The 25,175-nt window shown below is 40.9% G+C and overlaps 1 protein-coding gene across 1 annotated transcript in view; it reads left to right on the top strand.

Annotated features, from left to right (window-relative positions):
- Positions 1 to 16,346: 16,346 nt before the first annotated feature.
- The window catches only part of T265_03523 (hypothetical protein), a gene marked incomplete at both ends in the record, with an annotated part of 54,114 nt that continues 45,285 nt past the window's right edge, over positions 16,347 to 25,175 (top strand). The window contains one exon of the mRNA XM_009168035.1: positions 16,347 to 16,380. Within this exon, the coding sequence (XP_009166299.1) occupies positions 16,347 to 16,380 (34 nt within the window). The remainder of the gene's footprint in view (positions 16,381 to 25,175) is intronic.

The raw sequence follows: 25,175 nt of genomic DNA, 5'->3' as shown, positions 1-25,175 counted from the left end.
CAGTCTCTTATTTACCTTTGCGATACTGATGTACCAAGTCTATCAAGTTCGTACTGTCAGTTATCCGAACGAGAACGTTAAATTTTACGGTAGAAACATCACGAGCGTGTTTCCACAGTGTTTAGATAAGTGGCTCGTAGATGCAGACATAAACATATAGGAGTATAACTTTTTCATTAGCATCTACCATCGTCTACTTTTCCACTGTTCCCAAAGGTACCGGGTGGATAGTCCATGTCATTGACTGAGTGATCAGCTCTGCAGAATTCGACTTGAGACGGAAAGCAATCGGCATCCCGACATACCCATCAATACACAACACGCAAACGAGTGGTTACAAATAACATACGATGAACAGGTACCGGTTTAGCTGTGGACCACAATCCACCAGTCGCTGGGTACAAGCTTCTAAGTGATGTATGAGACAGACTGAGTGCTCTTTACTACCACTGGCAGCCCATAATATTCACCGCAGGCATTTACATAGGCTCCTAATAAGTGTTTATCCATTTACCGCTTTTCCTGATCGGAAACCTTACACATACTGAGATGTGGCAAGTTTTGAGTTTCGTCAGTTTGCATTCACATTATCTCGATCATCGATCCCGAACTAGTAGCCTGTAACCTCACTGCAGTATCATATCGATAAGAAATGCATTGTCCTTTTACGCACAGTGAGAAATTACATGCTATCTCACCAATTGCAGCGTATCTTTTTGGGGTGAATTCCCCAACTTACTAACCATTTTATCCTTTGCTTCAATCCTTCACTTGATGAATGAACCTCTATTGAAGGATTAATGGACGTGTGTTTTATTAGAAAGCTGTCGAATTTTCTACAACGTTCATATCGTATCTCAGTAGCCAGCAACTCAAAGAATCTGTTATCAATTCTTCGACTTCGTTGTACTTGAAAATCAAAGTTATTCACAACCTTTTTGAAACTGACTTCTCCAGTGGTGTACCAAACTGACAGGGACTGTTGCCCAATAGTAAGCATTACATATTTACACAAGCCAGTGTGCAATTGATCCAACAACTTCAGATCATCTGGAAAAGTGTTAGCATCTTCTAAAGGGCTTGCTACCTTCAGCTTGAAGTGACAGAATATCCTTCATAATATCGATGTTCAGGGTAATCAAAACATGAAAAACAGTGACTCCATGGCAGGGCAGTTTGAGGCGACGCCTTTGAAACCGGACCGGAAAGAATGATAGCATATTCTGGAGAACACCAGAGGGCCACGAGGAACCAGCTTATCAACACAACGTCAATGAGAATTCCGGAGTCGAACTGTAACACTTTTGTGACCGAAATTTGAAACTTTTGAGGGGAGTGGATTGCCCGGTGGGATCGGAAACCCGAAAATATATGACGGAATCCTGTTCAGTCACATGAGTTTAAACAAGCGCGCTCTGCCTGCAGGAATGCAAGCGTGATTTAGCGAAAACAAACAACACTTGAGACAATACTATTCCTTTGGACGGCTTTTGGTTATTTCGGGACGACAAGTGTACAAGATAGAATAGAGGTGGATTCNNNNCCCGACAGGAATGCAAGCGTGATTTAGCGAAAACAAACAACACTTGAGACAATACTATTCCTTTGGACGGCTTTTGGTTATTTCGGGACGACAAGTGTACAAGATAGAATAGAGGTGGATTCAACGACAATAACTGTGTTGGAATTAACGGATAATACGTTATAAAGTCCTCACTTGCGGGTAACTTCAACAGATGCATTTATATCGGCTTCAAAGATTATACAAAGGATTGCAGCTAGATCGATATCGAGTTCGGAAGAAAGTAACCAAGCCATTTGTGATAGAAAAGTTTGTCTATAACCTAAAGCTTGATGTCTTAAATAATAGCTCGAGGGTAACGGATCCAAATGACCCTGAAAATGTGTTCCTTGTTCAGAATAAAAGTGAATCTCCTTTTCAGTGCTCTTCAACATAGTGGACTGGGTTTTGTTTGTCTCGCATGATGCTCAATCTACACAAGCGAATTGGTGAAATTAGAAATGCCGAAGACATGTAGCTGTCATTCAGTGTTTCCTCTTCCGCGACAGTACTACTTACAGCCATGATTGACGTCGCCTTCAGACCACTGAAACTCGCAATATATGGCGATTTTCATATATACGTTTTTTGAATTGTCTATCACTTGCGATCCTTTTTGATTTTGCGAATAGGTGTTCTATGCCTTAGATATTACGGCTTGCTGATTGTATCCATATCAGAAAAGACTGTCATGTGGTGCAACATCATTCACCCATAGAACCCGTGCTTATTCTTGAAACAGTCAGCCTATGCAGCGACATACTCTGCGTCCATCTAGATGGACACGCCACATTCGTATTCCTCAGGCAATCAGGAAGAGCATATTTGGCCGCTAATCAACATATTGTGATTCCGTTTTGTTGTGACCCTCAACAACGAGTAACAGTAGTACTCGCAGGGTTGAGAAATGCTGGTATATTTTGCCACAAAATGTCATCTTCAGTCTCCTGATGGCAACCGGGCTTATTATAATCATTGTTCTCTTGGGTTGGCAGATCGGAACTGCCACTGACTGTTTGCTTTCGCAGTTGACAGTGAACGTCTCCTTCGCTTTTAGCTCTAATGCAGCAAGTATGAACGTGGGCTCTGAATTACCTGATCAATACATTGTCAGTCCTGCATATTGGTGGTTTCGCCGCCACTGCACACAGCATGAAAATGGGGTCGAAACTACGTTCTCAGAACTGCGTTTTTGCTGATGCTTGATGCACTTGGAGTTTTCCTTTTTTGACCCATCAAATCAGTACGAAACTCATGGCAGAACATATGATGGGATAATCTTGATAGATGAGATCCAGTGAGTGATGTATTGACAAGTTCACAAATGCACTGTGGTCTTACATATCTCCAATAGTGGCGTTTACGGAGTAATAATACTTTGCATCCACCTGATCAAGCTAGCGTAACCAATGGAGTTTGATCAAGTCATCCACCGTAGGCGAGTTATCTCTGAAAACCATTCGACCGATATCTGTATTAATGATTCAATGTTCCAACCAGACTCCAGCAATGCTCTGGAGACCTCAAAAATCACTGAAATGTTTTTGACGCTCGCAGCGCACATCTACCAGATTTCTGACCAGTTTGACAATATGGAGCTCATCGCAGTACTGTAGGCTCGACCCCCGATGGGTGAGCTGCTATCACGCTTATGCCAAAGGTGATGCAGGTTCTCGAAAGCTGCTCCGGTCTTCCCAATCTGGATGGAGATATCAACCTTGGCTAGACCACTGGGACTGAGATAGCTGCCCAGAGAACTAAATTTGTCTACCACCGAAGGATCGGGTCATAGAGCGCCTGCGATGCCACAGCTACCAGGCTGATACCAGGGCAGTTTCAACTCCATTCGCATACCTTTTTTGACATTAGGAATAACTATCGGCGTTGTCCATTCTGAAGGTACTTTATCTTTGCTTCACTAATAATATTTGTCGGATGAATAGCCAGGAGTTCTCCTGCGTTTTTTCGAACAGCTGGATATAGACCGTTCGGTTCTAGTGCCTTCGCACCTTCCATTAAGCACATTTTGTACTTTCTTCTTAAGGTCGATTGGGGCATAAATCCCATTTAGCCTCGTGCATTCTCTCCAGCAGCTGTGTTGCGGGAGGCCAGCGAGGCTGTTTTCTACCCATCCTTCAATATAGCATCTTTGCAAGTGACTTAGTGAGGCGCTATTTCCACTTACCGTTTTACTGACCTTCGCATTTTTTTGCCAGTGGGGCGTATTAATTGGCATAGGACATGGCTGTTTCTAGTGGCGAAGGTCTTATTCAGCTCTTCAAGTTCAAATGCCCACCAAATTTCTCTCTTTTGAAAATTCTTCGACCTTATGAATAATGCATTGCGAATACACATGTATCGTAATATCTCGAATATCGTAACAATTGAAACGTGAGGCGACCTGGTACAGCACAATTGGTTGACTGGAAACTTCAAAAACGAGAGATTCAGCTGGGTTCCAGGTGAGTCTCTCGCAAACCCAAGTTCATTTGCAAGAAACTTCAAAACGAGAGATTCAGCTGGGTTCCAGGTGAGTCTCTCGCAAACCCAAGTTCATTTGCAAAAGAGTGTATTCCGCTCTCTACCTTTTCTTAGACTCTCCACTACTGGCTACACTGGTTCATTGGTTCTGAATAACAGCGCAGCTGACTTAGGCTAACTCCTTGGGACATGGAAATGGCAGACGTACTTAACCAGGAATATAGACGAAAGTTTTATACGGCTTTCTCACAGAACTGCTCAGTGGTTAGAGCGCGTGCTTGACTTCCTTAAGATAACCGCGCCCGAAACGACAAGTCAGATTTCAATCGATATGAGCAAAGAGTGCATTTTCTTACTATGTTTTGGTATCATACAACAGTGCGAAAACTGAGCAACAAGCATAACGGCATTAGTAAAACACCTTTAACCTTGGGTTTTCTTAAGTTTTTGGAAATATTTGTCAAAATGCCTAAATAAGGTTCACACTGTCTATGGTACTTATCAACTGAAATACGTTGGAATACAACTTAGGTCATTCGCAGCGTACCTAATTTCAGTGCATCAGAAAAGTGACTGTCGCTGTTATGTTTGGTCTTACTGTTCAAGAAAATACTGACGTTGCATGACCACCAGACATAGGGACGTATTCGGTATTTTGCGGAGAATACGTCAATAATTTTTCTGTATATCTTTTAGTGTAACATGATGGTACATGGTGCTGAATTATTTAGTAGTATTATATGAACGCACGTTGTTTCTTCAGTGAATCCAAACTTTAGAGATTCGAATGTGTGAAGGAAAGCGGTTGGCTGAGGGAGAATTATATAAGCTAACATCTTATCTTCCTTTGGGAATAAAGCGGAATAAATAATATTAATCGATACTAGGCATGTCTTACTTTGACGGTTCAATTTCTGTTTACGAACAGCTCTGGAACCGTGGCGTTTTCCTCAGTCAAACATAAGCTAATGAGACAGCGAGATCATTATACAACGCTTGTATTTGTTGTGCGCAACTCTTAAACTCTCAGACACCCGCATTTGAGCGTATATTTCACTGTTTTGTCTCCACGAGAGAGAAACATTCAAGAGTATGGTGCCACCATCTTGTTTGAACCCATGGCCTAATTGATCGTAATGACGTGCTCTATTAGAGAAACTTAAGTCGTCTGCGTGGTGAGAAATCAGTGTCAATGAGACTGTTGTTCACATCAGAGACGTCAGCAGCCCTACTACATGCCTGACGGTGTTGCTGGTTTGTGTTGTAACGTGTTCAAGCTGATTCTGACTGTAATAAGGTTTTACTATGTTAATTTTTCAGGAACCAGAACAACCTTGGGATAGGAGGATATTCGACCACCAGACTCCCGCTCTAACAATTTACGTGTATCCAAGCCCTTCCCGAGAGACAGACTCTGCTGCGATGTTCTTCCACGTGAATGTATTTACCACTTTCACAATACTAACTCAGCGCAGCTTCCTCAGGAAACCCATGTCTTATACTTTTCTATGTTATATATGTTATAAGTTAATGCATCAGAAAGAATACCAAAGTATAAACGCAAAATAGTTTCATATGGTCGTTGGCTTGTTCGCTGAGCTGGGCACTTTGGTTGCAAACGTTTCGTCACCAATCGAGGTGACATCATCAGTGCGTAGTTGTGCGTTAGTGGTTAGTGGTTGTGCATCCAAGTTGCCCAGCTCAGCGAACAAGCCAACTACCATCTACGCTACCTGAGCTACCGACATTCTCCTCTATAGTTTCATATACTAAAAGGCAATGATCGTGAGGCTGAAAGCCATGCTAAACCGCTACATCGAATTTTCGATTAGGCTGGGTGCATCAAATGTTTGTAGATCACATGGTTGTCGGTCTGTTGACAGGGTTTGATAGTTTTCATGCAAATCTTTCGTCAACAGTAGGGGTTACATCACCTGTATGCGGTTGCGTGGATAACTTTTCCTTATCTGATAGCGCATTTATGGCTTTTAAAGAGTATTTGATATTCCTTGGTATCCACGTAGCCTTTTCACTCCGTTTACAATGCGCTGCTTTGTAATCCGCAATCCTTGCTTCCGACTGGTCCCCTGGAAAGCCTGCTTCTGGTGGATTTGGTAGGTTTCTTATTCGTCGTTAGCGGTTAGTATCTCGGTTGTCTACCCTGTAACTCTTCCTTGTCTACCCTGCCAATACCTCCTAGTTTTAAGTTTGCCTCGCGTGCCTTGATTGGTTGGTTGCTCCTGCCGTTTCTTATAGCAGCTGTTTCCTCCTCTTAACGGACTGAGGCTTCTATTGTTTAACTCGGAATTTGATGTGTTGGTAGGATACATATCCTAGTAGAATTGATTTCCCAGCTGGATTCGATTCATTCTGATTTTTCTTGTTAACCGCACATTTTTGAAATTTTTCGGTCCGACGTCCTCTTATCATCGTTAGTTAATAGACCACGCTTCCATAAATCTACATTATTCACTTGTTCTTACTTGCAATGTTATGCGACATCCGTTCCGTTCCAGCCCGTATAAATCTAGCATCGTGCATATAAGCGACTGAAAATTACTCGTACGGTTTGACATAGAATTCGTTCTTACGGTGTCTAGAGGAATCCTCACCACGTTTATCTCATGTAGCGCCTGTCATATACTTTGCATTGAGCGCCATCCACGTACCGAATCCATATTTGAAGGTTTATTTCAGAGGGTATAATCGACTCGAGATATTATATTGATGTTTTTGAGACGAACCCTAAAAATGACGATCTCATAGTTGCTTCTCCTTATTACTCGTCACAGTATTTTTTTCAATTCAAAGCGAATAGCCACAAGAAACTGAGCGTTTTTCGGAATGGGAATAATATTAACCACAATGCCGCACGTTGTAAACGAGCCAATAAAAGTGCTTGAAAGTTGTATCTTAGTCAGACAGTCACTTCAAGAAATACCAAGTACATTTCAAAGGCTATATAGACGCAACTAGATAAGGAGGAAGTATCCACCTAACAGCGCAATAATGATGCTCTCAATACTATTGAGGACGTGTTTGCGAGTGAATCAACAATTTCGGTGAACCACCAAAAATTACTATATCCACAACCTACTCAATAAAGTGGAGATGCTGACAATCGACTAGTGAATCATTACAACCTGACAACAGTGTAACTTGGCTGTACTAATACATGCAGTCGTAACGGTAAGCCACTGATACTGTCTTTTACGGGATTACCGAATATCGTTCTTCTCAGGATGATTGGTTTAGGACATAAAATTTAGTAAGTAACGTGTCGATAGTATAATCATTCAGCTGTAGCACCCTTTCGGTGTCTGGCTGCCATGCCAATCGAAGGAGGCACGAGGGCTGAGATACTGCCAGGTTGCCCAAGCCTAGATAGGGGAGTCGATAGTACTAGACTTAGGAGGCTTGTAATTCTTTTGCTCCTAGATAGGGAGTCGATAGTACTAGACTTAGGAGGCTTGTAATTCTTTTGCTTGAAGAAATAATTGATATCAATGCTGTTAGAATTTTAACTTGGAACAGCAACTCAGTTGGCTCTGCATTTCTGGGATGTTTCACGAGACACTACCACAAAGGAAAATCTTTCACACCAGGTCATGGTGACATGTTTTCAAAAAAACAGCTAGGTGAAAGAATATCCAATATTAGCATAAAACTCACTTATTACAACAACAAACTGTCCTGCATGAAAGCACGCCTCTTATGGGTCCTGTTGGTGAAACATATTAAGGACAATCTTCTTTTTTTCTAAATTCATGTAAGCAGTCCAGCTCAGTATTTAGTGGTTCCATTTAGAATAGTTACCAATGCGGCTATAAATGTATGATCCATATTGTCCGCACGTTCCATATTGGCTTGATGCTCTAAACTTTCTTTGGTCGGCAGTGCAAAGTACATAACTTCTCTGTGAACTTTTCTCATTTTGTCACGCAAGCTTTAGAGCATTCGCATGACTATGCTGATATAGTGAGTCACCTTTGGAAGAGCATGGAAAGGTACCAAACTGCACACATATGAGGTGACGTCGTTTCATCTGAAGTAATCTGGTTTGCGACGTCAGACGGAGGCGTAGTTCCAAGTACATGGACCTGAAAAGTTTCTCAAGAGAGAGGTGAATACAACCTAATGGACTTTCTAAGGAAAAGTAAAGGAAAAAAGAAAGAAAATACTGTACTTCGTCGAAAGCCCAACGTCACTCCGGGGTTTCCCGTCGTGCTGGTTTATACTGAATATTCACCGAAATCTGTTACCTAAATTTCATACTGCAGTATTGATCAAATTGGATAACTCCCGCCTGGTAAAAAAATTAGTGTAATTATTTCCACAAAAAACGTTGATGTTTTTGAATCGCTGTACTAAGTCCGCTGCTTTGGTGGTTGACCGCGTTTTTCGTTTCAAATCATTGCTTTGGTTATGCTTTTTTTGGATTTATAGAACAGATATCTCAATATTTTAATCAGCTTGTGGGTTTTTCAAGTCACAATGAACCACTAGCACTCTCAGTGACTCGATCTGCCGCCAACTGCTGGACATGGCCCGTTTATCAGCTCTGTGGTTTGACTCCTCACTCTTTTAGTTAACATAAGACCTATAGACAAGACATAACAAGCGCTGAAGAGCAGTTCGTCATTTGATTCGTCCTGGTTGAGATTCATCCAGTTAGTGCAGTAGGATCGGTGGTTTAAGGCTTAGGTGAATTTTTTTAAACTTTTTACATCGGTGCACCAGAGGCGCGATAGACGTGCATGATATTTCCTGGGTCTTTCGCAAAGATCGTGGAGATGTTAGAAATTGTGATCAAGAAGTGAGACATCCTAACAAAAATGAATGAACTAGAGTAAAAAAACTTCAACAAACCTGTGTGCAATGTTAGACCAAATTGTTCATAGTTTAACACCATATTTGCATCATACACTCATAAGATAAGTGAAATCCACTAACTACTTCCAAATTAATTGCGCTGTCAAACGCAAAATTGTCCTTATCTTGAGTTTATATATGTCAGCCGCTAGAGAAATCTCAGTACGCTAATTATTTTATATGTACATTTAGGTGGTCAGGAATTTGGGGATTGCGTATCTGATGGATTTTAAAAGATGAGGATTACTTGTGGACTGCTTTTTACGTAGTAATTAATCCAGGGTAAATATTTCGACGCCCTTGATACTAGGCAAACTAGTAGCGGTTTGTTCTCATTTGACCGGGGGGGTGGAATGTAAATGAGAGTTTAGTTGCAAGGGGAAATCTTTATGTATTTTACCATTCATAGTTTATTTTTGGCTGCGTTATGAATATTCATTATCTCTCCTTCCTAGTAAACAACCTATACGCAATTTCTTAGTTATGATAATTTCGACCTCACGCGGCGCCCTGTAAGGTGCATACCCACATACCTGCTATTGAGTGAACTGTCTATACGTTTCGTCTATGCAGTAGCAGCTGTCCCAATTTGTATGGTTCCGTTTCACTTATTAGTGGAGCCATAATCAGACAAATTGACAACCACAGACGAAGGGCGTCAATGATATTAGTAACCAGCACAGCGCAGAAGACGGCCATTCGCGTATGCACACCTGCAGTAAGCGTATAAGTAGTCATACGTACGTTTGAAATCGATTACAACTAAAAGAAGAGGTTATTTTAGGACGTATTAAATTTAGATCATTACAAACTGGCGAGATTGTGGATCATAAGTAAGGGCGGTTGTTGCTTGTGTAAGCGGGGACTAGCTTCCTTTTATTTTTCCTCCCATTGCGATATAAAATGACACTCTTTAGCATTTACAGAAAGAGGTACAAATGTGCCTTGGTTAGTTTTGAAAAAAATTGTCCTGATTAAGATACACTCACTCATAGTGGGACGTTCCTCTGTCTCTTTACGCTGTGTTATTTACTTCAGTTTGACGGGATACTAGGTTGTGTGCTGTGTGGATAGCGTTCGATTTATTTCTGAAAATCTTTATGAATAATAAAGCTCAATCTAGGGCGAACAACAGCCTACATGTGGAGTTAGTTAAAAACAATCTACATTTGTTTTGCTTTGAAAAGGTTAACCGAATTGAACTGCCGCCAAACTTGGTGGCTTTTTCGAAGGAAACAGTTAAAAAAAATGGGCACAAAAACTGCGAAAACTCAAAGATTGTGATGCCACATTATATATATTGCGTGCCTAACAAAGTTTACTTTGCGCTACCTTATGGAGCCATCAGTTAGAACGTCATAGCGTTTACTTTGATGGTACTTTTTAGTTGTTCTTTCATAACTTCTAATGTGAATGTTCCACTTGCGTTGCGTCAAATGGTAGAGCATAGCGTGAAACTTCCATGAGAAATTGGCGAAATCAAAGGAGCAATATACTGACCGGAGCTGTTGACGAATCCTTTGAATATTTGTCTCACGCAAGGTTATCGAGTGTATTTTTGGACAAAGCAAGCTGCAAAGTGTAGTAGAGAATTTATTGTGGCACCAATCAGAAAGATACTGTTTTATAAAGGGTTGAAAATTACATGTATCCCTCTCCCTAAGGTAGCGTTCTTCCTCAAACGAGCAAACAAATTTGGTCTTGTCACCAAAGGGAAATTTTAATGCACGTAGTATGAAGCAGGAAACTCGACACTCAAAATACGGCCCAAAAGAGTGTAAGCTATTCGGTAGACCCCGCTTTCAGCCACAATAATTTCTAAAAACTAAGAAGTGTTGGTCGACATTTAACCTCAATTAAGCGTGATGTCAAAAGTTTCCTCTCTACCTTGAAACGATTAGACCTGTACTCGACTCACTCGGTAAAACAAAGCTCTTGTGTCAAAAGCAAAACATTACCTAGCAATAAGTTGCCGATTTATTTGAATTCTCTCAAACGGCGGGGCGGTAATCGTTTGGGTTGTGCTGCTTAGGATAGGAACTTGGAATAAGCTACCATCAAGAAAACTCGGACACTTGATATCATGTAAGACAAGATGTTTCATTCACAGCCCTTCTGAATGTGTGCTCACATAAAGTCTTTTCGTAAGACGTTGTTCGTGTGTTGTACAAAAAGGTTTTTCTAGCGATTAAATGGGAGTTGTAAGGTACACAACCAAATTTATTCTGAAGATGGTATCTCTGTAATATGAAGTTTCCCGAAATTAATGTGAAAACTGATACCTTTAGGTGCTCGGTTCGCCTATCTGTGGCTCAAGCAATGCTGAGAAAACGTGCCATGCGCACGCTAAACAGTGTTGGTCTAAGCATTCATTATGCTGTGGACGCAACTGCTGCTTGACTAGCATGTATTTTTTTTATTTGCGAATAACGGGCTCAAATTGATTCTGCTTTGACCGGGACCTCAAGCCGGGCAGGATGAATTACTAGCATTTATTCGCTATTGTACTCAAGAAAATGGTACTAATATTCCGGGTTCTCTTCGTTTATTCTGTATGACCATAGTGATTTCCGTCACTTAAATCAGAATAACGCGTTTTTATTGAGAACTTAGATCACGCCAAACTTTCAAAATAGCTGCATCCTTTGGATTGACCAAGGTTATAGAAGATAATATCAAAAGATCTGTCATTTTTCACAGTTTCCTTCATACTATTTGGAAGCGTCTGGATGGTTGTGAGCATAGACGTTTTGGTACTGATCGTTGTCTTACAGCGACTGGTAACTTAAATTGTTTCCTGTCACATCTCAATTGCACTCTAAAGCGAAGTCACACGGAAGAAGAGTATAGTAAACGCGATTCTAATTCGAAATCTAACTCCTCCCTACTACTTCTGCAATGTCTGCGTTAAACGTCAGATAGTTTTTAGAGTCACCTAGTACACCGTGATGAAAGATTTAAAAAATAAAAATAAATGCAAGTCTCATAAACATAAAATGTTAACTGTGCTCTGCGAATCGTTTTGCATTGGTCACTATATCACGTTCCTTTCGAACTTTTCACCCGATAAACGTTGGCACTAGGTAAGTATGTGACACTTTGTTGCCATTGAAAAGCAGGATGGATCAGTTAGAGTTCGAATTTACTGACCGGAAGGCCCGTGGTTTCAACCCAACCTCTGCCTGGCGACTTCCCCTCTCAAAGCTTAGCAACCTGGCAGTATCACAGCCCTCGTGTTTCCTTCTGGTGGCATGGAATTTTAACTTTGTTGTTTGGCACTGTTACGTGAAAACTCTTAGCATGTATTGTAATCGACTTATTTAAATTCAAGATTTATGAGCAGTTTAGGAAAGCCAGTACATATCGTTGCTCATCGCCCAATGATTGTGACGTTTTAGAGGTGTTTGAGGAAAGAACAGTAACTTCAGCTTAAGCGTAAAAGTTTCGGTAAGCCATTAAGATTTTGTCCATAAACTCAGCTTCTATGCACGATGTTTATTTGAGATTCCTGAAACAATCCATTGAAAATAACGGATTTCACTTTCTGACCATTATGAGTGTCTCTTACATTTGACAAACTTCATTCGGATATTTTTACCTTACCAAATGGCACATTTGAATTTCGAGGAAGCTTCGTGAATTAGTTACATGGGAAAACGAACACGTTGGTGGACTGTTCAGATTGCACTAATGGGAAAACAGGGTGACAAAGAAATGCATCAAATAACTCCCCAGCCACTTTTGCAATGTCTGTTTCATTATATATCACAAGTCATCAATCAATTATTCAAGTTTTGCAGACGCTGGTGAATTATTCCTCCTAATGACAAAGCACTCAGATTGAGTAAACAGTGAACGGGTCATTGTAAGTGATTTTTCTGAGTAAATGGCAAGGGCATTCCAGAGGAAAAACAGTCCTCAAAAATGAACTTTTCAATTTCGAGGCGATAAAGTGAGTAAACCACTAAGACAAGCATCAATTTGTCCTCACATTGATTCTGTTTGTTAGCTTTGGTCCTTAACAACCTCAAAAATTCCTGGTACAGAACAGCGAGTTGGCACAGATGTTAGCGATATACGGGTGACTGCCTCTACTTTTTACAAGGGATAGCGTACGTCAGAGGGCAAACTTCCCAGTTTTGTTGGGCGAAACCCTAATCACCAGAGACGACGAACCAGCAAGAACAAAAGTGAAATTCGACAGCTCACACTCACTGCCGTCGTACAATTTATGGATGACGATAATTTTCAGTTCAGTTTATACCGGTAGATTTTGAGTTTGCTACCGTTTCTGAAAATTTGAAAGTGCCAGAAATATCAGCAGAAGTCTTTTCTAACGCTCGTACGTTACTAGCATCATTTTGTCTTGCAAGTGCCGACTCAAACGGTGTTGTTGCGAATTCCCAAGACGGTCGTATTACGTATTTACGCAGAATGTACACCCTGGAAGAAGTCTCACCCACCGGAATACAGGAGAATATATTTAAACGTACGTCATGCCGCCCTTTTGCGTGCACGATGTTAAGCAAGCTGAATAGCTCTTTGTGGTGTTAATGTCCCTACAACACACTTGGCGTCTTTATGTTTTCTTTTTTTCTTTTGGACAAAAGACAGAAAAAATTCATTGATGGAAGTGACGGCCACATGACTCAGAATCAGACAAACTGGATACAAAGTCAATAGGTTCAAATTACGGGATCTTCAGTCTTCCGAAATTCTAAAACCTCCCTAGGAGAAAAGTACTGTTGAAATCCACAGATTTTTTCACTTTTTAACAGGATTGTTAACTTGGTTCACAATCGGAAGGTGAATTATCCCTGACCAATTTTAGTTCATGATAACTCATACCTTGCCCGTTTAGCTGTCTTTGGAGCTACCGATATTTTCTTCACTTACGCGCACCAATTCGAATTTCGTAATCCCAAACCTCATTTCTGAGAATCCATACCAGATGTGTGGCTAAGATTGAAGCAACAAAGTTCGAAGGATAGAGATGGTACCGCATAACTGCTTGTCTTGTGGTTCTTCGTTCTTCCTGTTGATCCTGATAATTTAATTGCCATCTTTAATAGCCAATACGGCCAAGTTTAGTAGAGGTCCTGTAATATTGAAAGCCATGAACCAATGGCTACCATCCTGGGACTAGAAGATTCACTGGAAAATATACCTGATTTAATGATGATACTGATCACTGATATACTCAGCTTCAAAGTGCGTGGTTTCACATAAAAACTGGTAAGGTGTCAAGCAGTCATCGCAGTGAACTGTAAAGCAAAATTTTTATGTGTTTCGCTAGCTCTAGAGCAAAAGTTAAATCATATACAAGTCGGAATGCCCCTTGCTTCTACCAGTCAATACTACAAGCAGCGAAGACATAATAAATCTACCCATAGCTTATCGGAAGCTGTAAAAGCATGTGCACGAATCTACTTAATCATTCCACTAGGCAGCCTCAGTGAGTATAGTGTTGACATTTTTGTGCACTGTATAATGAAAGTGGGATAAGAACCGTTATCGTTCCTTTCTTCAGGAGACTCTCTAGGCCATAACCTCAACGCCATCACATTTCATGCGTAAATATCGATTCCAGTTTCATTCGACCTTACTGGTCAACCTTTTTGAATCCAAGTGGAACATCACCCTAGGACAAATGAGGCGGAACTAATCGGTAACCTCAACTTCAAAGGTCGAGAGCGTATGATTCTTGTACATTGAGGCTGCGAATGAAGGCAGGTGTAAAAATGGTGAAAAATGTGTTTTCTGAGCTGCTTTTTCATTGTGATAAGAATGATACGATGTGGCTCATAACTATCTGCAGAAACCCTTGGTTACAGCCGATGGAGCGAGCACAAACAACCCTTTGCAGAACACAGCATTAAACCTTTTATTTCAAAACAGATGCAGGTACACCTGTGACAAGAATATTTTTTCCAATATTGTTTGTCAGATCAGACTTGAGCTCTAAAAATCTAAACAGATGTTTTAAACAGAAAAACTTGACTCATAATTGACACAATTCGTGGGTATCCTGAAAGGAAGAAACTATAGGAACTCAGAGAGCATAACCTCTGCTAAAAAGGAAATAAGTGTGCTAAAAACCCAACGTACTCTTTTGCACTAACAATCTTTGGAAGTATTTGGTAGCTGAACTCAGACGGTGCAGTAGCTGTAATTAAATCACAATTCCAATTAAAGCTGAAGTTCTTTCTCATTAGTTAATCATATTACCTGAGTTCCTAATAGGTTAACTTCTTCAGGCTTTGTTAATCTACAAAACTACGCAAAAATTTTTACATATCTTTTTTTTCAGTTTTTAAACATGTTGAACAGTTGATAGTTGGGGACGAACACAATACTACAATGATCAAACGCACTGTGTGGCTGCGTTTCGATGACCCGTCAGGATGCTGGTAGCAGACTTATAGACTCGGTCGGAAAGAAACAGGTAGGAACACTTCATTCAATTTCTTTCCGACCGTGTCTTCACAACGCATCACCACTGGACTCCCCTCATGTGAATTAAAGACCGATTCCAAGAATACGTTATTAAGGTAATAAAAAAACAGTGAATATTCTTCCCGGAGAGGTTTGGCACACAGAACTATTCAGCCTTTGTGACTTTCCGGTTTGACGTATAAAAGGGGTCAGTCAAGGTTAGTCAGTTACAAGGCTGATTAGATTCTAAGATAGCCGGATGTGAACAACAAGCCGACCAAGCCAATTGAGAGTTGTAATGCATCACAGTGTGGCAAAGCACGGGGTAACAAAGATGATCTCAACACATCATGGCCCATGGATTGAGAAAGCATAATTCAGGAGTTGGTGGTTATCTCAGGGAAACGGACAATTGTTAACAAAATTTCATCCTGTTGATGAAAGCCAATTAATGCTGAAAAGCCGGAAGGCGTTGTAGAGCTTTTTCATCCTTGTTGGAAATTATCAGCAGTGCGCATCTCAAGAAAACCAATGAAATCCTGAACCAGCGACCTTCCGGCCAGTTGTTGAGCACTTAACCGTTTGGATACCAGCGGCTTATCAGCAGAACTGGACAAAACTCGATGACCGTTCGGGAACAAACAAAACGGAACACTGCAGGCAAAAGACGGATGTTTTGCATGGGCGCGAAGGTTACAGTAAAAGGTCACCAGGATCCTGGTCAGTGTGGACTGAGATTGCGGGAGTTGCGCGGTTGGTGACACAGCCCTCTTTTCGTTACTGATCGTCAAGTATACGTTCATACAATTCAGAAAGGTTGAGGGTCAAGTCGAATAGGCGAGGCTGAATATCGAAAATGTTTCGATGCGCCTGAGGATGTATGGAGTGGACCAGCTGCCGAGGCTAACCTAACTGAAACGACCATCGATTACCTGCGTGCGAACCTTTGGCTGGGGAGGTGTGTATCTGTGCATACTGCTGGTGCAGCACGCGAGTCATGTCTGGACAAGTGTCACTGCATTTTATGGAAGGTTAGTATAAAGACTACGAACCAGTTTGCAGTATTTGTATGCAGACAACCTCTAAAAGTTCAAGGTACAACATGAAGATGTTCATTCTTCAAGAAGTCTATGCAAATGAGGATTCAAGTTTTATGCCTGATAGACTATAACTTGTTCTTGTTGGCCAACAAACAACTCTGCACCCGAAGGCGTACTTTCATTCCCAAGTACCCATTCATCCAGATCTTCCCGTGTCAGAGGTTTGTCCACGGAGTAGGACAACCAAATAGTAACTCAAAAGCCTCATACCGAAGTCTAACACTGATAAACTGATGATTAGTTCTTAGGATACCAAAAACACGATCAGTCTGTCAAGTTACTAATTCTTTCTGACAAGACTTTTGTGTCACGATGGTAGATTCGCGTATCATTTACCCCAAGGATTTCTGTAACTTTCATCTTGGATGCTTGGAAACCAAGTCATCGATAAACGGTTTGTAAAAGGTGCGTCCAAGTGATTCTAAGAAGCTTCGAGAAACGAAATGTCGTCATGTCAGGAAAGCGGATCATTTGTGACTCACCCATTCTCCTCAATGCAAATTAAGCTGTGTGAACCTGTACCATTCGCAGACGCAAGAGCCTTAGTGGGATCGTCCTTTTAGGTCACCGGTTCATGTGCTAAAAGGAAAGAAGTGGGAAACATGGAAGTTCGCTCCAGTTTCTGATCATAGGCTGGCCGACGTTATCAGTGCAAGGATGAAACCATCGCCAATAATGCAGGTAATCGTATACTGCCAGAGTGCATACTACTGACTTGAAGATGCGTAAATGAGCGGCGTTGGGAAAAGTGGGATCTCAATGTAAGAAGGAGATACGGCAATTCGCCGAAGCTTGAAGGATTCTGCGGATGAAGCCGAGGTCACGGTGACTGGGCCTATTTCAGTGCCATCATGTTTAGACTGGCTGACCTTTTGCAGAGTGCTTGTGAAATAGTCACGTGCAGTATGGAAAGCAAGGACAGTCTTGGAGTTAGCATATAAGTTGAATTAACTGGAGGAATTAAGGCCTTAGTCTTCTTCAATAGACCATCATGTGTTACTAAATCACATTTTGGAAGAACAGGATGGATGAGAGAACTGAACGTCTTAATGGATTGAACTAGAGCATGACATTTTCAAGACGGAAGACTGTAGCATATGTTAATTTACCTATGCCAGGAAGCAAAACTTCCACAGCAAGCATCAGGTTTAGTGATATGTAAGCTGGTATAAACGTTGAGGTCGAATACAACATAGTGTGACATTTTATCACCAAGGTCCTGGTTAAGGACATATTTAATTTAAAGGTTGCAAATATTGTTCAATATGTGGTGGGGTAATCCATCAAAATGATTCGGAGTGAAGACACAATCAAAAGAGTGCTATACAGCGATAGTAAAATATATTCTGTAAGGCATGCTCGCTCAGGGAGGTTTACAGTTTGTGCTTGCGGAAAATCTTACCATGCTTAGAGATATACTAGATCACCCACAAGGCGTAACTCCTATATTTCTTTATTTACACAGGAAGAAGTGTTGAATTGAGGCAACAATCTTGGGTACCACTAGAGAATGTTGCCTGTATTTCAAAACTGAATCATTCAACTGGAAACGGTAGTTATGGTACGCCACGGTCAGTACAACGGATTCGGTGATTTTAGGCATGTAATCTTCACGAAGACGTTCTATAGAGCTGCATCATGCAAATAACAACAAATAATGTCCACGAACTTTTGCAGACGCATTTGTCCAAAAAAAATACGTTTTATGCACCGGTTTCTTTCCCATCACACAATTAGCCCGTTTTTAAGTCGTGTTGATGTCTGATTGATTGAAACGTATATTCCCCTTTGGGAAACTAACTAGATTTTTGACAAAAAGGCGCCATACACCATAAGTGGTCGGAAAATGAACTGAAGGTTCCAATCACTCAAAGAACTGCAGCATTATCATCCTTTTGCAGAGCTGAAAATATCTGAAAAATGTCTGAGCATAGCAGAATGTCCTTCACCGCAACGCATTGTTACACTGGAATAGCCAGGTGTGATAGCCGCATTGGATGCAGTCAGCTGATTATTCAGGACTGAAATACCTCCTCTCCCAATTACTTTCAAGCTGCTACTGGTATGAAAAACGCATGGTTTCATCTTCACAACCATTATCTTTATACATTCTACCTGCCGGAAACCTAATTTATCACGGCACACACTGGACGGTCTTTCGTAACTTTAGTCGATCACCGAATTATCACAAGTCCAGTGTATCACAGATGTTAGACAGCTAGCAACTATGAGCAGAAGTTGGCTTCATTAGGTTAGAAAGCAAATGCCAACACGTTGTGAAACTGGGAAACATTAACTGAATACAAGTGAACAAGTGTAGCCTGCTAGTCACTTCACCAGTCTTGTCTGGGGAACAGTAACAAACCAACACAATATATGTTTACCTTAAGGTGAAGTATATATCTTGTACATTTACTCTCTTTCCAACAACTAGATAACAGGTTGAAATGGGATCAGTAGATCACCCAGAAGTGCTATTTGCCTAAAAAGCCACCGAGTTTTCACATCTGCGGCAGCTACCGCATGAGTTCGCAAAAATCAAGGTTTGATCAATGTGACTACCGTACTCGCTAATTCGAACCGTCGTGCTGAAAGATCTACTTGCTTGAATCTGATAATGGATCACAAGACTTCTCATTAAACGAAAGTTTAGGGGCAGAATTTTGGTGAGTTTTCGAAGTTAAGTGTAACGAATTATCTGTCCGTCCCCGGTTACTTTCCTGAACATTACCATTAGCTCCCTACGAAAATTCAGATGTTCTCAGATCAAGAGTCCTACTACCGAAGACTTTCGGGAAATGTGTATGTCGTGGTTACCTGGGCAATAATAAAAAGTGGGTACTTCCTCGGATTTAACATAATAAAAGAATACTGATTCATAAGCTGAGCAGCTAGTCAACTGGATCGCCCGCTGTGAAATGGCGCAAAGTTCCACAGGAAGGCTACCGCTGCTTCTCTGACCCAAATATGAGGAACCTTGGTCAAAAATAGGCAGATTTTATTGGACCATTGATTAGAGGGCACTTGTTGACTGTGGCTTATAACAAACGACCGGGATAATATTGATGAACCTACCGAGATGACCAAGACACCAACATCCATCCATCCAGCATTCCATTGACAGAAGCGATAGTTTCAGCTATTTTACACAGGATAAATTTCTGGGGTCCCATTAATGGAATTCACTCTAAATTCGTCAGAAGCTCAGCGGCATGCCGGCGGGATTACTGATATATTCAAAAGAACGTGATAAGGTGGTGAATTAATTCTTGTGAGCTATTTTATCAATTGTCCAAACATTTGTTTTGAACTCTCTGAGTGAATCACTTGTGAACAGGAGGATGTGGCTGAGTAATGGTCTACAAAGCCCAGTGCAACGTACATTGACGAGGATTCTAAAATTGTTGGATCGATGGTTGCATGTTGCCACGGGGTCAAACTCAGTTGAAGCTGTTTGGGGACCACTTGGAAAAGTAAGCAATGAAGAGGACGCGAGTCACAAGACTTGAAGGATGCGCACGAAGGGAACCAACTTACTAGGTATGTCGACGGTTACTTCATGTATTTCCAACTGGCTCCTTAATAAAGTCAACTGAACTGCAGTCCAAGAATTTCTCTTAAAGATGAACCAAAACTGAAGTGTATGAAAAACCCAATTCATTGCCGTTTTTGTTCCTGCTAGAAAACGTACACAGGAAGACAGAATCGCATTCAAAATTGTTTCTCTAACCCACCATCAGAAAGCGAATGCTCGAGTCGACAATTCGGTGTTGATCTGGTGAAAGCTAAATTGCCATTTATTTTAATGTGTGCCTAAATTTTTGTGCCAAAATGGACTTTCCATGACGACAAATGTGTAAGTTGATCACTCCACTCTTTAAGTAAAATGCATTCACCACCTGTGTGACGGTAAACCTCAGTGGTCTCGATCGAAAGTCTAATTGCTTTTTAAGTAGTAGACAACGATTTAAACAATTCTTTTTGTTGAGTCTCGAAATAAGTGTCCACCTACAGTTGTCAGCAAATACGGAATCTCACTTTTGTCGGACTCTTTCGAAGGCTTTTGTGGTGCACAAAATGGTAGGAAAACTAGCCACAGTAACGACAACCGCAAAGCACAAGCCTCCTCTGGAGTGAGTGATCAATACCACGAGTTAACTTGCATCCGAATATTAGAGCAGTACTCATCCAGCATACGGTCTGGTAATAAATATATCTGAGACTTCCCCAAACATACTCTAAGAATTCTCAGAGTTTTGCATTTGACAGCCGGTTCTATCTGTCAATCTGAAGTCGGTTGGCATTCTGCTGCATGTTGAGCTTATCTGATGAATAAGGTGTTTTGTGTCACAATGGTAAAGGTTAGTCAGTTTAAAAATTTCAGCTTCCTGTTAATTGGACGCTTTTAGGACATTCAATAAATGCGTCAGTTAGTCAGCCTAGTAAACAATCGGTTTAAATTTTTTTCTAGTACTGGCCTGTTCACGGCAACCACTGTCTGTTTCAGAGTCCCTCTCAGTCAAACATATATTCAAGCGTCTTATTAAGATCAGTTCAGTTCTGTTTTTTGTTGCATTTTCCGATTGTACATCTCAGTTCATTCTGTCTCCCTTTCGCGTTGCTTTAAGGTACTGATCATTCACTAACTACTCTATCGTTCTGTCATACCAGGTCACAACGCGGTCACGCGGTACCCACATCTTATCAGGGTGAGATGTGCCACAGAGCGTAGATGTCCATCGCGACGGATTTCAGCCAGTTATATTGAAATAAACATCAACACTGATATGTCGGTGCACGTGACTCAGTTCCGTTATTTTATCTACGGTTTCATATGGAATCAGTCCTTCTTATTTTTATATCCTGGATTTCCAGACAGATCGTCCGTTTTTCCATATGGTGATAGTTTCAAATTTATGCGACATTTTCATATTTAATCTGGTGAAGTGGTTAAAACCGATTTGTCGTTTTGGTCTGGAAACACAAGACTTAGTTAACGATGTCAAAATAGGCCCCCTCTTATATGGGTATCTTAGCACGTTAAATGTAAAGTTGCGCGCCTTAAATGCAGTACTATCCTCAGCATACATGCGTCGCAGAACCGACACTCAAAATCGGATAAGTCAATTGCTTCAGACCCTAAACGATGTTTAGTGTGTGTGAGTACGAACTGCAACTATTTTTCAAAACCGGAAGTTGATGTCAACGATCGGATGGGATGCAGCTTGTCTGATGTGTACAGTGACGTTTAATGTAACATTGTGAAACACAAAGGACCTATTCGGGGGATAGAGCGCAGCGTACGTCAGACAAGGGTCATTTTATAAGTAGACCAATGTTCGGATCAATATACCAGGAACCTGGTTTACATTTCGGAACGGTAAGACTCAATCATAATTTAATGTAGTCTGAGTTTCAAATGAACACTCTTTTGCGAAAACACTTACACCTTCTTAGGGAAATAACACGTTTTCCAGACGCTCCGAACCTGATGCAACAGCCCACGAATTCTAGCAAATGGGGACTATCTGGGAAAACAGAAGAATTTCCCAATACAACAAAAATGAATCGTGCCTATGTTGTTCACAATAATTTAGCTTTGAACAACTAGGCAAAAACAGTTCATTCTTAAAAACCACAAATACACCCCTCCATAATCTCAGATTGGATGATGCCTCATGTATGGCTGTCTGATGCGGAATCCGCCTCAGATACCGCTTACCAACCGTAACAATAGCTATAGATATAAAATATACGGAGTGTTGTGTTTAAAGCTGTGTACTGGCACAGATTTTACACAGACAGACGAGCAGTGATCCTAAGTTAGTGCCACTGATAAAGAACAAATGTTCAGTACACAGTTGCAGAGGGTGTCCAAAATTATCGCTAATGACTAGTAGAGGCGGTTAGTTCTCGATAGAAGGTGTATCTCAGTGAAATAGAACTACGGTGGGTCGGTGCATAAATCCACATTATATAGAGGGAGTGAGTAGTATTTTAATCCACTTAAGTTGTTTTGAAGTTAGATATCCGAGTGGCGCCTGATCGATAGTTCAAGGGTAAGGAGACCCTATCGACACTATTAAGTGTTTCAACATAAACAAAATCCGTGCAGCAGCGTAGTAACTTTTGTAGTCGATTTCGTGGTCGAATTCTACTAGATGAAGCGCCGCAGATCCGTGCTGCGGGTTTTGTGTCCAGGTTTCAGAAACAGCAGTTGTTTGTTACTCAAGCATCTACAGTGAAAGAATGTAATGCTTCCTGATGGCGTCTGCACCCCGAAGGTTATATCAATAAAGGGAGGATAAGATCTTGAAAGCGGAAGAAACTTAACAGCAGTGAGCAATCGTGTGCAGTCTGCCACTTCTGTATTCCATATGTCTAAAAAGGCTGAATAATGAGTTGCGGGAAAGAGAGAGATGATCGTGGAAAAGATCACGCTATCAGCAGTTATTTAATGTAGTAAAAAATCGCAACTGAAACAATGTCCTCAAGTAACATCTGATATGACATGATCTGTTTGCGTGTTTGATTGCTGTTTGTGAGCCAGTACACTGCCTAGGGACTTAAGAAAATAAATGGGGATAGTTAGTGCATTCAAACAAAGCTGTTGATTACAGCGAACAGACAACATTTAAAGATTGTCAGTATGTTAATATAACGGCAGTCCAATAGTCAGGGACCAGGTTGTTTGTGGTCGAACGGCTAAAGGTTTAGCCACTAGCCTTGAGGTCGATGCTCCAAATCTCCCTAAAATTTTTAAGGTACACCCTGCTGATAATTTACAAGACGGATGAAACAGTTCTGTATGGCTTCAGTGCTTTCTGTTATAGGTTGACATCGCTGGCAAAACGAAGTCCCTAGTAGAACCTTCAGGTTTTCTCTCACGATCGATAAATCTTAGGAAACTGCTCATCATAGGTGTTCGAACCCTAAACCTAGAAACCAAAAATACGTCGCTTATCAGACTGCCCTACACACGGAAATAATCCAGATGATTCTGATTGGTATAGTCAGTGTAATCCAGTGGGTTGCCGACCTACACAAAGCGGTCTGGTCTGGAGGAGGTCCAGTCTGTGTGCTATCGTCTGCTTGCTGTATGAACAATCTACAGTTCAGCTTTCACCTTAGAGCTAAACCCTTCTCTGTACTACACATTCAGATTCGCCCGTTGATTCCACGTAGCTTTTCGTTTTTCTAGTGGAGAAAGGCGGGTATGACCTCCACATATCTGGTTCCTAGTAAAGATTTCATAGCTGTCTGCTCACAGTCCGAATATCATGATGATCAGAAAGAAATCAACAATGTTATTTTTGAATCCACAAGGCTGCACTCTCTACCATGCAACTGTGAGTCACTCAAAAGTCCAAAGTTTCTCAAACCGATGTACAGTTACAGCAGCAGAAGGTTGCTTTACCAAATTCCGTAGGTTTGATTTCTCCCAAGTGAGAAGAAGACGCCTTCGAGTGATATGAACAAAATATGAACGGAATAAACTCTAAAGTAAACGGATATTTTGCCACTCATGCACCAAAAGTAGGCTCACTTGGTTGTTTGCCTAGCGTACTTTGCAAATGAACTGGTGTTCAAAGACTGCATTGCCTAAGCGGAATATGAATAGCATCTTTTTTAAGCCGTACAGATACAATACAAGCCAATTAGCAAACAGGATTTTTCATGCGAGTAAAGCAGTCATACATTGAGTTCACTACTAACAAAATGAGACGTTTTCCCACCTAAACACTAGTGTTATTCTTTCTAGTCTAGTATTTTGTGACTTCACAATGGAACTTTGTTGAGCAACACTTATGAAATGAAAATTATTAAATTTCGGGGCACTACTCCGAGGAAATTAATGGGAATTTTAATGAAAATATGAAGAGTGGAAATCTTTTTTGATGGACACATTCTTGCATGGATATTTCTACCCAAAGGAAGACGTGTAGGATCATTTCCTTGTATTTTTCCCTACTGGTGTTATATGGGACCGGATGGATGAGCCAAGTAGTGTGCAACCATGCACATATATGAAAAGATAGTCCGTAATTTCCTGAATCCAGTATCCAGGTTGCAAAGGCGGTGTACACATCAAAACAATGACTGGCTAAAAATAAACAAAATGCAAACAAACAATATGATCTCTCTTTCCACCTGGCACATATTTCGCTCCCTGTGGGCCGAAAGCTCAAAGAAAAAAGGGAGCAAGAAGACCCAAACGGCATGAATGCATCAACCTGATTACGATGTTTGTAACCCGAAATAAGCTGATGCCTTAGGCATCTTTTAACTATGTAATTTTGATGGCAAAACAAAACGGTTATTGAGTTGAAAACTTAGCGTTTCTGCCGTGTAACATACAAATATATTCAGGCATCGTTGTAGACGTCAAGTTTGAATAGTGAGGTTGTCTCTTGGTTATAGTGAAGGAACATATAAAACTATAAATTATCAATGATCACTGTCTAAGTTCTAGATACTCGTGATGCGTAGCGCACTCAGTTTAAGATAGCGTCTTCTGATCCCCCAAAAGGAACGTAGGGCATGCTTATGACTTAAAACCACCAAAGGAAATGCTTCACCAGTTCAGCAGTTGGTCGGGAAGTCTGAGTTTATCTCATCTGGCATCCTTCTTAAGGGCTTTTGAAAAAATTATTGTTTACAAAAACACCGTATTTAGCTGGCTGATTGAACATTTTTTCAAAGAGGTACCCTCCACTAACTATATA

This window comes from Opisthorchis viverrini, assembly GCF_000715545.1.
Source record: "Opisthorchis viverrini unplaced genomic scaffold opera_v5_51, whole genome shotgun sequence".
Taxonomy (NCBI): Eukaryota; Metazoa; Platyhelminthes; class Trematoda; order Opisthorchiida; family Opisthorchiidae; genus Opisthorchis; species Opisthorchis viverrini.
Note: the sequence above shows the minus strand (reverse complement) of the source record. Positions and strands in the feature narration are given on the sequence as shown.